At 40.9% G+C, this 15,629-nt stretch overlaps 1 protein-coding gene and 1 pseudogene across 1 annotated transcript; both read right to left on the reverse strand.

Annotated features, from left to right (window-relative positions):
• Positions 1 to 555: 555 nt before the first annotated feature.
• On the reverse strand, positions 556 to 1,831 carry LOC117546190 (annotated as a pseudogene).
• A 9,020-nt stretch (positions 1,832 to 10,851) lies between these two features.
• Positions 10,852 to 15,404, reverse strand: LOC117546187. The gene is made up of 5 exons (XM_034216337.1): positions 15,147 to 15,404; positions 14,570 to 14,684; positions 13,165 to 13,370; positions 12,363 to 12,523; positions 10,852 to 11,363 (listed from the first exon to the last, which is right to left on the reverse strand). Exons 1-5 carry the CDS (start codon positions 15,223 to 15,225, stop codon positions 11,277 to 11,279), a joined length of 648 nt encoding a protein of 215 aa, XP_034072228.1. The 5' UTR covers positions 15,226 to 15,404; the 3' UTR covers positions 10,852 to 11,276.
• Positions 15,405 to 15,629: the final 225 nt, after the last annotated feature.

The raw sequence follows: 15,629 nt of genomic DNA on the forward strand, positions 1-15,629 counted from the left end.
ATCTGTTATGTGTCAGTAAAACCTTCTCTCCTTTTTCTCTCTCTCTCTCTCTCACACACACACACGCACGCATGCACACACACACACACACACACACACACACACACACACACACACACACACACACACACACACACACACACACACACACACACACACACACACACACACACACACACACACACACACACACAGGACAGCTCTGTCTTTTTGTTTGAAGTTGCAAACTGACCTTCTGCCAACGACATACTCAATCAGTCTGTATTGCATACTGTTTACAAAATTAACAATTGAACATATCATTACCAGAATACTGGTCAAGCTGAAGTCCACACAGGTTAAAAACTACTACTTCTTCCACACAATGTAATATTTTCAAATTGTATTTTGTATCAAATTATTTAATATATTTTAGTTACATATGTTTCACTACATTAAATAATGTCTAATCTTTCTTCAGCCATTACACATTGCATTCTGACTCAGCAACAATAGCAACAATATGTCCATCTGAACAGAGGTTTTTTTAGAATGTATCTCAACCCCAGCCCGTCATTACAGTATTTTAGAATCACACGAGTAAGACTGAAGTATCTTAAGGGTAACAATGAGCTTGATAGATTTTCTAAACCAGGGGTATAACAAGGCATAAATCAATGGGTTCAGACAAGAGTTAAAATACAGCAACCAGAGTAGAATGGGTGAGGTTGAACTACTATTTTCAATATCCTCACCTATAAGGGATGGAGTGTAATATGGAAAAAAACATATTAGAAACACAAGGACAACAACACCAAGAGTCCTGGCTGCTTTCATCTCAGATTTCTTAACAGTTGCACCAACTGAACGTTGCATAGTGACAGCTCTAACATGGGTACGCACGGCTCGAGCCTGAGACACAGCCACCACAAACACTCTCATATACAGAACTATGATAACAGTAATGGGGGCAATAAAGGTAACGACAAAGTCAACAGCTCCTGTGATATTGTCAAGTACAATAAACACTCTCCATGGCAAGAATTCTGTGAATCAGGTTGTCTCAGAAAGTCCTTTAAAATAAGACAATTATAGATAACAGAGCCAATCCAACAAAGACAGATGCAGATTTTTGTTCTGTTGAGAGTTACTCTGATGGTGTAATGTAGAGGGTCACATATAGCAACATAACGATCAATGGATATGAGCACCATGTTTCCAACCGTAGAAGAGGTAATGATAAAAGTAACAATTAAATACAGAGCACACGTCAGGTCACCCAAGTACCAGCAAGCCTCTGTTGAAATGATTTTAACAGGCATCAAAATGAGGCCCACAAGGAAGTCTGAGACAGCCAGGGAGAGGATGAGGAGGTTAGTGGGAGTGTGGAGCTGCCTGGAAAGGAAGAATATCATCATAAATAAGATTATCAACAATAGCTTGTAACAACAAACAGCAGTAAAACACAAAAAAAGAATTGAATGGATATGCATTTGTTGTGGAGTGCCTGCTTTAACTATTTCGTCACACAACGACAGGTTTGAATATGTTATCATTTAAAACAGAACATTTATTATCTGAAACATTAATTAAAAGGAATATATGCGTTGCTAAATCCTGTTACTTTTCAATCATTGACAAATATAAGTTTAAGCTTGAAGCTGAAAGTTTGTCTGTGCCTGAAGTGGGAGATAGAGATGATGACCAGCAGGTTGAGAGCTGCAGTGATCAGAGCGATGAAGGACAGCAGGATGTAACCAAGCAGGACATCTGACTGAGCTGTCGTAGGCTTCCTGCAGGATTTGTTGAAGAGTTGTGGAAAGCAGAGTTCAACCATTTGGGAAGTCTCCATCTGCAGAGAGACGTGTTGAGAAGCTGCTGTGTTCTGGCAAAGCTCTCTGTTCTACAGCTGATATATCTCTTCTCTTCTGTCTTGCCCTACTTTCTCTCTAGCTAAGACTGAAATCCCTAAACTCTACTTTGTTTTCTGCAGTCATCTTCATCTCAGTCTTCATCATTTGCTTCCATGCATCAGATGTAATGGCTGCCGGATTTGGCACTCCCCCACTAACATTGGCCAGGACGGTCATCCTCTCACAAAAATGACCCTGGTGTTAGTTATTACCTTCATGTTTAACCATACAAAATCAATTTACTCTGGATTCATGGTGTATTAAATGGCAGGGGGGCTTCTAAATCTGGCAGAGCTGGTGGTATTGCTGCCGGATTTGGCACCCTCCAGTAATTCTTGCCAGGATGGTCATAATCTCATCAAAATCACACTGGTGTTACTTATTACCTTTTTGTGTAACTAAACAAAAGCATTTTACTCTGATCCCGTTAGAAACAATGTTTAAGCCCCTGTCACACTGTCCCGAAATTGACACCAGATGGACACACGAATATGGAATTGTGAATTTCGCACGAAGATGGCCCTGAAGTTGGTTAACAGCCAAGCAACAGCCTAAGCAAGTACGATGCCTACAGAAGGCCACACAATGGCACCCGAACCACACACACAAATATGGTCCTAGACTTTACTGATGATTTAGAATGTATCCAGACTCAACGTAAGAGCTTGTGCCTCTTCGGGGGGTGCTAACATTTAAACATACACTTTATTCTTTACTTTCTCCGTTTTTTTATGTAGATTAGAAGATATTACTTATCTCCGTTAGGTTGTTTCCATAGCAACAACAACTTCCTGTCAACAGCGTAAACTCGCCTTCAAAAATAAAAGCATCTAAATAAAACAGGAAGTTAACCTACATTACATTTAAGACATACAACTGCAACGAAAGTAACAACAACAATGTAATATCCTTTTCAGTTTCACAGAACACAAGTTGGGTTATTTACATAATATAATAATAATAATAATGCATTACATGTTTTATTAGAGCACTTTTACAGGTGCTCAAAGCGCTTTACAAGTACACATTAATAATAATAATAATAATTCATTTATTTTATATAGGCGCCTTTCAAGGCTCTCAAGGTCGCCGTACAAACACATAAAAAACAAGATACACAATACCTAACACCAGCATAAGAAACATAAACAAGACAATGCAACAAATCAAATAAATAAAACAGAGGATGTGTGATGGATAATGATCAGGGTGGATATGCGAGTGTGAAGAGATATGTTTTGAGGCGTGATTTGAAAATGTCAGTGTTGCGGATGTCAGGTGGGAGGGGGTTCCAGAGGCGGGGTGCAGAGCGGCTGAAGGAAGCAGAAGATCTGAGTGTGCGGATGGGTGTGTTGATGTGCAGGAGGTCGGAGAGGTACAGAGGAGTGTGTAAGAGTCATTACTGCGGACATTACCCACAGGAGCAAATGCGGGTAAAGTGTCTTGCCCAAGGACACAACGGCCTGACGCAGTGGCGGCCGAGGCGGGATTCGAACTGGAGTTCACCAACGCCCCTTGATCTGATGACCAACGCTCGAACCACTGCGCCAAAACCACCCAATATGTTTGCATAATTTTGTTGTCCAATAAATGCAATGTCGTCGAAATACGATGGCTAACGACAGCATTGTTGTCATTGTTCATATAGTCGTGTTGCCTTCCTTGCTTCTTGTTTCCTTCGTATTGTCTTCGTGAGGCGAAAATTGCCAGATGGTACCGGTGATCACACAAAGTAAAGACAAAGATGACACGATTTGACAAGATGCCCTCACAAGTGCCTTTTGTCAAAGCATTAATTCATGGTTTTTACTAACCAGTATGTAGTCGTTCCGGCATCATTTTGAAACGTGTATTACAATTACATCACGGTAAAATATGTTCATTTAGTAGTTGGTATCTACCATATTATTTACATGGAGATGAGCCCCGCCCCCTTGCCAGCACGTCCTGTTTGAATGACGCGCTGACAGCCGCGGTGAAATTTGAGCGATTAGAGCAATTTGCATTTGGGTCCTGATTTCCCCCCATTCCTGACACCGTTAAGGCTATCCACGACGTCACTCCTCTATACCTCTCCGACCTCCTGCACATCAACACACCCACCATCACTCTTAGTTCTTCTGCTTCCCTTCCACTGAAACACCCTGGGGTCAAGAGCCTTCAGCTGCTCTGCATCCCGCTTCTTGAACTCCCTCCCACTGGACATCCAAATTATTGACTCTCTATCCTGCAATGGAAATGATGATTATCAGAGAAAGGAATGCTATGATGTCATTTAACCAACCCGGTATCACGGCAAGACGTGAACATGTAACAATTTACCATGCTGGGAGACGTGAAGATGTCACGATTTCGTCCCTTCAAACGTGACAGTTACACGGTATTGTTAACATGGCCCAACCAGTGGAGATATACCCGGAAATGCCAAGTAAATGTTACCCCGACGGTCGGTTGTTATTGTCAATATTAATATAATAGTGATTTATTTTTTAATAGTCACACTCGATTACGCCGATTGTCTTGTTGCCCCAGCTGGTCGACACCTCTTTTAGCAGAAAAAAAGGCTACATTAATGTATTAAATCGATGTTAATCCATGTGCATTGCGTTCCAAGAATGCAGGGTTGTTGGTTGTTCCTAGAGTCTCTAAAAGTACAATGGGAGCCAGAGCCTTTTCTTATCAAGCTCCACAGCCTATCCGTTTTTAAGAGTGCGCTTAAGATCTTCCTTTTTGATAAAGCTTATAGTGATAAAATAAAATAATCTAATAAGAGTGCATTAACGTAGATACGTTGTGCCTCTTCACCTATACATTTTAGTTCTTACTCTTTCCCTTAAATCCTAAAAACGTAGATCTTATTTTTAAAACTTTATCCAAACCTTTCCCCTCTATGACCTCTCGAGGTTATTAGAGGGTAACAGGTTGCAGAGAACGCCTAGCCCAGCCGGGGAGTGTGGAACGTAACCACTGACCCACTCCTACCTCTGACAAATTCAGGTTCCAATGGGGACCTTTCTCCCTGTGTGTGCCTCTCCACCTCTGTTTCCTACTTCTTACTTGCTACCCTTTTCCCTTAACCTATCCTAAGGGAGTGCATGTATGTAGACACGTTAGTTTAGCTGCTATAGGCTTGGACTGTTAAGGGGGGCACCTTACTCCGTCTTTCTGTCTGTCTGTACCTGTGTACTCTCATGTTCCGATTAACCCAGTTTCCCCCAAATCTCTTTTTTGTGTCCATATCTACGCCGGGATCCTGAGTCGTGGCTAATCCTGTTGCTGTGGTCGTGTGTCCTGGATCCTCTATCCTGAGTACTGGATCTGAGTCCTGGACTTCGAGTCATGGCTGAACCTGTCTCTGCGGTCCTGCCAGACTCTCACCATACTACTTCCCTGATGGCTCCCACAAGATTGCTGACATCCTCGTGGATTCATCTTCTTATTATAGACACATGCATTTCCTAACATTTGATCTACATATGTTGTAAATGTAATATCTTTTCGATTTACACACAGCATCGTCTGTCCGTCCTGGGAGAGGGATCCCTCCTCTGTTGCTCTCCCTGAGGTTTCTCCCATGTTTCCCTTTAAACTGTGGGGTTTTCTCTGGAAGTTTTTCCTTGTACGATGTGAGGGTCTAAGGACAGAGGGTGTCGTATTGTCATACTGATATTCTGTACAAACTGTGAAGTCCACTGAGACAAATGTAACATTTGTGATATTGGGCTATATAAATAAACATTGATTGATTTATTGATAGATTGATGTGTGTGGATGTGGGATTAACGGACGTGACGTTGTGCGATTGCGTTGCCAGGCAACAGCTTCGGTTCATGTTAATTTATAAACTCTTCAACTAGAACCGTAGTTATATTTAAAAACATTTTAGAAGGCCTCACGAAATACTTTAATGTAAATGTGAAGGAATGTGTGTATAACAAAATACATCCGTCATAAACAATACCGGAAACAGACGTAGGTAAGATCCTCAGCTCGGTGATTCGATGGTTTAGCCGCAATGCACGTTTGGAAATGGTGTTTATGCGATGTGAAATCCGATGCTCTGACCATTCCACTTCCTGCCTGCCTGACATTACCTTACGGCTGCGTCGCGTCAAAAATAGGATTCATCCTAATTTTAGAGGAGCCCTGTGCCGAGACTCTTCTGAGCCGTAACGGAGCGTCCACACAGCAGCGTGCGTTGACGCTTGGAGGTGGGCATATCTGAAGCTTGGGGATTTTTTGCGAGCAACACGACCAACAACCAATCACATGAATCTCCCGCCCCCGACATACAAAGCAATAGCAATGTTAAAACGAAGTAAACTGGATATAAAATCCCCAAACAGGCGAAAACCTACCAGTTTCACCCACTGTCTCTGCCACCTCCCTCCATGCCTCGCTCCTCCGGTTTGTATCCCGGTAGATGAACAGAGACTGATCATACAGCACCGGGTGATTCACTACCGCTACAATGAATTTTCCCTCAATTTGTTTGAATATGAGGAAATGACCTGCGTAGTCTCTCCCAGCATACACGCGGTTTGATTGGCTAGCGATTGTACTGGCAGATTTGCATAAACTGGATTTCATTGGCTGACGCCTCCGTCGAGGCGTCAAAAGTTGAACATTGCCTCAACTTTTGACGCCAGCTACGCCAGCAACGCTCCACGTCGCTTCCCAAAATGCAGTTCGGCTAAAAGTGACGTCACCCCATTCAAAGTGAATGGGCAGAAGCGTTGGAAGCTTCAACGCACGCCGCTGTGTGGACGGGCCGTAACGCACTGCGTGTGGTGGAATAGCACCCATTGACTAGAGTGGCCGCGATCTGTGCGAACGCCGCGGCGTAGCCGTAATGCGGCCGTAGCGTGGCCGTGACGCGACGCAGACGGAACCGGTGGAAATTAGGGGTTAGCATTCGCCTATACTGCCTATGCCAAGGGCCGGCCCTGGGTGAGAAGCTGCTGTGTTCTGGCAAAGCTCAAAGTTGATATATCTCTTCTCATCCGTCCTGCCCCTACTATTACTTTCTCTCTAGCTAAAACTGAAATCCCTAAGCTCTACTTTGTTTTCTGCAGTCATCTTTATCCCAGTCTTCATCACTTTCATGCAACCATATTTCGTAATTCCCGGCATTGACATCATCTTATTTGATTATGGATGCCACTTTTTCCTTCTCATCAAGAGTGGTTTTACAGTGTAAAGAATCTTAAAAGATTAACATTTTTCTTGAAGTATTGAAACCAAGTGGGCCATGCTGATAAGTTACATTGTGGGAGTGGCTCCTCAGAGTTATGGTCAAAGGATCAATGAAGCCAACTTGCTTCTAGACAATGGATTAGGTCTTTTAGCCTTTTGGGCCTGGTTGTTCCAGGGTTATTTTTGAAACAAAAACGACATAGAGATTGGGAAGGCCAATGAGATTGACTGTTGGTTTGTCTCAAGAAAGGTCTGGCAGCCCCCAGATGACTCAGGAAAGGGACACAGGGTTTCAGAGTGTTCAGCTCAGGAGGAGAGCTGCTGATATCCTGATACTGTCAGGCACTTTGAAGGGCTCCCAAACACATCCAAAATGTTGTCGATGGATAATGAAAAGTTGAAAGATTATAGGGAAGCATTACCCATATCCCAATATCACAGCGCCAGGTATGGATGAGATTTGCCCAGCAATATTAAAGGCTGTAGACCTTGTTCAGGTTTCTGGCAGACATGTCTCTTCAATCTTGAGTGATGGTCAAGGGCTAACTCCTCTTTTATATCAAGGTATCATGTTGCTCAACCACCCAGGAAAAGCTTATGCCAAGGTACTCAAAGGAAGATCTGACCAATTGTATTGAACATCTTGCTGTTGTGCTTAGCTGTCCCCCTTTGTTAGAAGAATCCTTATACTTCCTGTACAAAGTAAAACCATTTACTTCTGAAAGGATTGATGAAAGGGTGTCAGAGGCCTCGGTGTGGTGAGACAAGGAATTCCTAACTTTTCACATGGAATTCACAACTTGTGGTAAATATGTGCATCTTACAATATGTTTTTTCTCCTTGCCCTGAGTGAGGCAGCTCACCGGCCTCGGTGGCAGTGGTGGGGGGAGTGGCAAGCCTGCATGCTCCACCGCCATAGTAATCACCGCCGGGAAGTCCTGCCGCTGTGGACCCTCCTGGAGGCCGGCCCCGGAAGCATCAGACAACGAGGCGTCGTTGTCGTCTTCCTCCTCGACGAACGGGGCTGCCTGGCCCGCTGGCATGGCGAACACGAAGGGCACACCGACATCCTGCTCCTCCATCTCCACCACCTCGAGGTCCCAGTCCTCCACCTCTTCCGGCGAGACATACTGCGCCTGGAAGTGCTCCAGACGCAGGTGGCGGCTGAGCCGCGGGATCAGGCGGCAGGCGTTGCAGGCCACTTCAAGACACTGGTACTTGCGTACCATGCTGTGAATGGATCTGGCCCTTCCTACATCTCGGACATGGTTAAACTGTACACCCCAGCACGTGCACTCTGCTCTGCATCAGCCAAACGGCTCGCTGCACCCGCACTGCGAGGAGGACCCAAGTTCCCATCAGCAAAAACACGGTTTGCTATCCTGGCTCCAAGATGGTGGAATGAGCTCCCCATTGAAATCAGGACAGCAGAAAGCTTACACATCTTCCGGCGCAGACTTAAAACTCATCTCTTTCGACTCCACTTCGAGAAATAAAATTACTAACAAAGCACTTATATACTAATAAAGGACTGGTTTATCTAAAGCCAGTAGAGTAAGACTTGAAATATGTTGGTTCTATGAAACTTGATGTAGGCCTACTTGATATGATTCAAGTACATCTGTTTTCTTCAAGTTTGTATCTTCTTGGTCGAATGAACTTATTCTAAGTCGCTTTGGATAAAAGCGTCAGCTAAATGTAATGTAATGTAATGATTGATGAAAGGGTGTCAGAGGCCTCGGTGTGGTGAGACAAGGAATTCCTAACTTTTCACATGGAATTCACAAATTATGGCAAATATGTGCATCTTACAATATGTTTTTTATCCATTCCTTTAGCTTTTACATTAACACACACACACACACACACACACACACACACACACCTTTGTACCTGACTAATGAAGCCCATTAGACTGGGTGTGTGTCAGGAACGTTACACAACAAACATCAGCACATAGTTATTGCTCTCATTAAGGATTCACACCTTCTTGTGTTCATGTCAGATGATCTCAAACTCTCATCTCAGAGGGATCCTCCCAATCAGAGGTGTAAAGGACATCCTCCATGCTGCAAAGCAAACATATGATGTAAGATCCAAACATCAACACATGATGCAAACTCTGTGAGGAGATGAAAATAGTTGCATCTTCCACTGAAAAGACAAACTTATGAATTATACTTTTTATGCAGTTGCAATTCATTAAAAAAGTTTAAAGTGCATTAGCCCGCAGCAAATATTTAGATAACACCCCCTCTTGTGTTTGTTCAAATCTGAGCTTCTTTGTGATTTGTTTTGCACCTGCGCCGGCCACTCGTGCGTGTTGGTGCGAGTCCCTTGCTGTGTCTCAATTGAAATACTTCCCTTTGAACGCTGTCTTGTTGAATAATGTAAACACTTGCACATTGCGTGAATTACAACCAGGTAGCGTTGTCTCAAATCGCACATGGATGCTGTGCCCTACACAGGATTAATGCTAGATAGCTAGCTAGGGAGCAACATTTGCTGTACCAAATCATTACATTACAGTGACTGCTCAATAAACCCAATACAATGAACAGTAGCTTCCTTTTAACAACAATTTGAAGGTACTACTTTTTAAATGGTGAAAAAAACAACTTTATAACTTGTATGTGTTGAGTTAAAGTGAACCTTTAACTGTTCTTGCTGTTAGCACCATTAGCTTAACCCTTACCATGTTGAGATCTGCATGGAGCCAATCACAATGTTTTGAATTCTGTACAGAGAAATTAAAATAAATGCGTTATGTGTTTTAACACTGTAACCCTTATGAGCTGCAGATGCTCAGAAGAGGCCTTCTAATGATGGATTACCTTGCAAATGCAAATGCTGAAAACCAATGCATATGTCATACTTTCTACATACATATACATTTATTTTTTACAGTATTCATTACAACTTCAAGTACAAGTTTACAAGTAAACAGGAGTCACTGTAGCATCACAGCTAGCATACATGTAAAAAGAAAGACATTTTTAGAGATGCAAATGATAATCAAGATGTATGTTATGGATCAAATCAAATCAAGTTTTATTTATAAAGCACATTTAAAAGCGATTTTTGGTCGAGCCAAAGTGCTGTACAGTACATGTAATAAAAACACAATACTACAATCACAATAAAAGACAATAAATTACAACAGATATAAAAAACACAGGGAAAAGTCAGGAGTCGTGCTCCGCTCTGACTAGAAGGCCAGGGAGAAGAAGTGTAGGTATGACTTTGAGTTGTTATTGTCAAAGTGCTTCAGATGATAGAGTACTTTAGAAAAGACGGAGAAAACTGAGCACAAGTAGAATAAGGAACAGTGGCTATGCTCGTGAACCTGCTATATTTACATCAGTATATTTAAGTTTGACAGCTGGAACGTTCAAACAAATGACTTGAGATGCTTTTGTTTCTTTTCAGGCATTCCCACACCCTCACTGACATGTTTGCAATGCCTGCAGTTCACAGACCGTCAGACACCGGCTGCTTTGTTTTTTTTGTCAGCCTACTTGTCTCTCATATTCACTGTGAGCGTGAGAAGAGTGATCTGTGTTTCTGTTCAATGGGACTCATTCCTGCTGCAGACAGTGAGGGAAAAACTCATTACCAGATTTCTATAAGAGTAATTGTGTGTGAGGATTTGCAGTAGGCCCATTATATCTTTATTTTTCTTAAAAGTTATTTTGCCAATATTATTATCCTGCTCTTGCATGTGACACATATTTATTTTATAAAACATAGCCTGACCTCTATAAACCTTAATTTGAGATTTTATTGTTACAAATCATACCCATATCAGAACTAGAAATATACTGTACATGCATGCATTTTCTGTATAGCATAGTTCTGTATCAATACACTAACATTTATATCATGTCTAAATATAAAACATGTTTGACTTTTAGTTTGTAAGAAAATGTTGCATTATAGAAAAAAAGTTTAAAATTCATAATAAATTACAATATATATATATCCAATACAATCAATAACATCAGGGTGCCACATTGCATACATAATACAAGCATGTAGACAGTCTCTGTCTCCCCCTGCTGTCTATCTGCAGTTGTTGCAGGACTTTTCCACTCATTTACAATATAAATATATGCAATTATGATAACAGCGGCATGAAAAACACCCCCTCATTACATGGTGTATGAGGCCGAAGATGAAGAACGATGGCTACCCACGGTAGATGTCCGGTGAACACGGCCGAGGAGCTTTCCGCATTTCTACGTATGTGGAGTTCTCGGGATCTGTGTCACTGCACTGAAACACAGAAACAGAGAAGCAGCACATGTATCACTGTTTTATTCTCTAGTCATAACTTAATGAGTAAAAACAAGCCCCCAGTGCTAGTGATATAGGAATCAAAACAATATATGAATTGTAACTGCCATAAAGAAAAACTTAGTTCAGTTCAAAAGTGAGTAGGAAATCAGGTTGACAGAGAAAGTAGAAATTGTAGGGAGTAACTTGTAGTTTTATAGACCATTCCTTATTTTGCCAACATTTGGGAGGCCTTAGTATTGATATTGTGGATCCTAGAAAATCCTTTATTGCCCTGTCTCTGTCTCTGTGTTTTCCCGCCTGTCTGATTGTCTGATTCCTTTCACCTGCTACTCTTGTGTTTCTGCCTGTCCTCCCCAGCTGTGTATTGTCTTTGTGATTAGTCCTGTTTGTGTATATAAGTCTGTCTTGTGTTTGTTGTCTTTCTTTCTGTCTGGGTCCGGATGTGTGGTGTTGTTTTGTTCCTGTCTGATTCCCTACTATTCAATATCATCTTGATATATCTTAAGAAATAAACCATGAGCGTATGCATTAGGTCTCACATTTAGTTTTTACACTTCAAGTCATATTCACCTCGATGCTAGAAACTCTAGCAAATGTCACAAAAAGCTCTCTGGGAATTTCCCTCCACCGGCTTCACACATGAGTCAAAAGTTTCCCAGAGTAGCTGTACCTCCTTTTCTTTGTCAAAGTTTGCATCATACTCTGCTGGTAGCTTGTGCATTTGTGTGCCAGTAGGGCGTAATGCAGGCAACGGATTGATTGATTGATTAACATCTGATACAAGGTGAAAGCCCTCTCTTGCCTGTCAATCAAATGTGGGACATCATCTCAATTTGCGTCTGTCACAGCTTGGCAATGCAGGAAAACACAGAGACAGGAAGTGAAACAAGACAGGAGAAAATACATTTAAAAATAAAACAGGAAACCCAATCAACCCCAGGATTATGACAGAAAGACGGTCAGAGAGACAGGTACCGTCAGTCTGATGTAGAAGCCGGTGATGAGACAGCTGTACAGGAACATCAGAGCCAGTAGACCAATCAGAATCCAGCTGAGCAAATGAGATGGAGGTGAAGACGGAGGTGAAGATGGAGGTGAAGACGTAGGCTGAGGCGCGCAGGTCACTTCCTTTTGACCTTACAAAAAAATGTAAATGCAATTTCCTGTTTGTATATTACTGGTTTAAACATCGATTCAGTGTTGAGGTGTTGGATAGCACAAACTCAAATACAGCTTCAAGTTAAAAACATCCCGAATGAACAGAGATGTATTTAGAAAAGGAATATTTTAAATAAACCCCCTAAAGGTTGCTTTCCAATTTGAGTCTTACAAATATTTTATTCAATCAACATTTGAATACTACTGCTTTGTTTTTCTTTTTTTTTAAAGACAGTTATTTTATAGAATATTAAATAATATGTTAAAGAAAGTATTCAGACATGTCACAGAAAAAAACATTACCACATTGTAAAAGAAATTCCTGTATGTATAATGAAAAGTTAAATCAATCAAAACGATTTAAGCTTCAAATCCACATATTTAAGAAGCCATGACGAATTGTCAACGAAAGATTACTTTAATAAGGGGGGAGTGTGTGGGAGAGAAACTTCCACTGGAGGGAACACAGGGATTTTAGCCTTTGCAGACCATTTACATGCACTAAAATCTATTTAACACATAGGAAAAGGAAAACGTTTTGTATTTTAGTACAGTCACTATGCATTTCACATACAAATGGTATTGTGTTGTATTTCCTCATTGCCTTGTATTTACATACCTGAAAGGAGTATGGTTGCATCTCCTAACTCGGTTTTATCCAACCCGCCTTCTTCCACCGTGAACTCACACTCGTATTTCATCTTCATGGCCTCTGGCCCGATGTTGAGTAGGATGAAAAGCCACTTGTTGGGATCCTTTTGATGCATGATGATGTCTTTACAGTCTTTCATTCCCTTCTGGCAGAGCATTGTGCTTGGGTCTGTTCTGAGAGGTTAAAGGAATATTTTTGTTCACCATTTTAGGAGATTGTATCCCTTTTCCACCACAATTGAAAGATGAGAAGACCAAACCAGGCCAAGAAAGGTTCATGACCGCCATCAAAATAAAACTTTAAAATACATTTGAAGAGTTAAGTAGTGAGTAAGCTAATGGAGGTCCATGTTATATGTAAATATATGTAGTTATTAATAGTAAAAAAAGGGGTAAATTGGCAGAAATGTGTAATTATGAATTTAATTTGAATCAAATAGTTTGAATTTATTGTGTAACTTAAATAATTGCATAAAACAGCAACATCTGAATGCAGTTAGTTTGGAACTGAAATGAAATAAACAAATAAAATAATAACTAGTTATAAAAGCAATGAGTATGAACCAAAGGATTGTATTTGGAAATAACTGGGGAATTTATATAGTGTGATGGAGAACATGTTTTGAGTGTAATAATAAAAGCGACATGGAGTTTGAGCTTTTAAAACAAGCTGGGCCTGAGACAAGAGAATGATTTCCAGTTACTTTAATGTTAATTTCTGGTTAAAAAAGGTTTATGTAGCTTCATTGTTTGTTTCATGTGTGTAGTTTTTAACCATAATTTCACCATGATGATAATGGGTATCGTTAAGACTCATATGGTCCTTGTGAATCCTTATAATGCAGGTTGGCGCTTGTTCCTCTTGCCCTCTCTGGTCTTTTCTTTTTCGTTGTTTTGTTTTCGCCTTGTCTATAAGTCCAAGGCAACACCTTCAGCTTCAATAAAACTGCTAAAAGCATGTTAAATGTGCACGTACACAGTATTCATTAAATGCTTTGTTTTCAATTATAAATCAGGGGAAAGGTATTGAGCTGAACAAAAGTAGACCCAACTTTTCATGTTGGTCCAAATATGAGGATTTTTGTTTCACGTCACATTTTGTCATCTAAAGAAAAACACATTTAAAACATTTGGCTTCTTACTTTCAGGGATGTTTTTGCTGGTTTACAACAACTGTAAAGTGGCTTCAAACTTAAAGGCAATGTGAGTTAATTTACTGTCACATTGCATTTTCAACCCAGCAGCAACTACACTTTGCTTCTTTGGTAATTGAGTAGTGTGTTGTGTTTGGTCGGGTGACATACTGTATGTTTATGTAGATGAGGAGATGCAGTTTAATTTTGAACTAAACATAAATACACGAGGATACATACTGGGAAATGGCGTTGAGTCGAACATCTTTCACAGATTTGACGTTTGCATTGTGTTCACAGCTGATGGTGGCGGACGGAGTCACGGTCAGATTCTGAGGCTGAATCACCCCGAAACCTGATAACAGAAACAATTCCAGCAACGAGAAAAACACGTCACACTCATGAGCTGACTTTCCTTTTGTTAGTCCACTTTTATAAGAAAACCATACAGACAACATTTCATTGCTTTTAAGAAGTACATTTTCTCTGTCAGGACTATTTTTCACATAGAACAGTGAATTACGGGCGATACACCGCATCAACAAATCCCTCTTTCGCCTCTTTTTTTAAACATTAAATCAGTGTTCAATTTATTTTAAAGTTCAGTATATTAATATTCTGACTGCTGCTGCTTTGTGTCAGAAATACAAATGAGTAAACAAGGGTTAGGGTTACTCAAATGTAGAAAGCATTTAGAAAAACAGTTGGTTGCGATTATGTTGGATCATTAGATGAATTATTAGTTATACCATCATTATCATAATAGAACATACAAAAACAAGCCTTAAACGTGACTGCGTAGTTGATGGTGACTTACCATGGCTCGGGTGTAAGATGAAGGTCAGATAAATTGTGAAGATGATGAAGAAGCTGCAAGCTGTCATCTTTTCTGCCATCTCTCACACTTTGGAGAACACCGGCAGCACAGAGCAAAGACATGAACTAACATCGCAAAGACTTCATTCTGGTGACAAGATTTTCATTAGACAGGAAATAGGAAGTTTTTAGGTTGGACTTTCATGTTGGTTTCTGCAGTGCCAGCACTTTATTTCTGTGATGACTCCACAGCTGTCAGTCAAACTGTTTGTGTATAGTTTCTGTGGTTGGAACTCTTTCCTCCCATCATGCAGCAGCGTATTTTCACCAATTTCTTTTACAGATCAACAAGAAATGTAAATGACAGCACTTCCTGCACAGCAGAAAATAACATATTTGTGTTATTCAGTTCAGAACCGACAGGTAAGCGGGCACAATGTTGATGTTTGACTTCTACTAGAGTCTGCTAAGTTTAAAGCAGGCT

The sequence above is a fragment of the Gymnodraco acuticeps genome, unplaced genomic scaffold (genome assembly GCF_902827175.1).
Source record: "Gymnodraco acuticeps unplaced genomic scaffold, fGymAcu1.1, whole genome shotgun sequence".
Lineage (NCBI taxonomy): Eukaryota > Metazoa > Chordata > Actinopteri > Perciformes > Bathydraconidae > Gymnodraco > Gymnodraco acuticeps.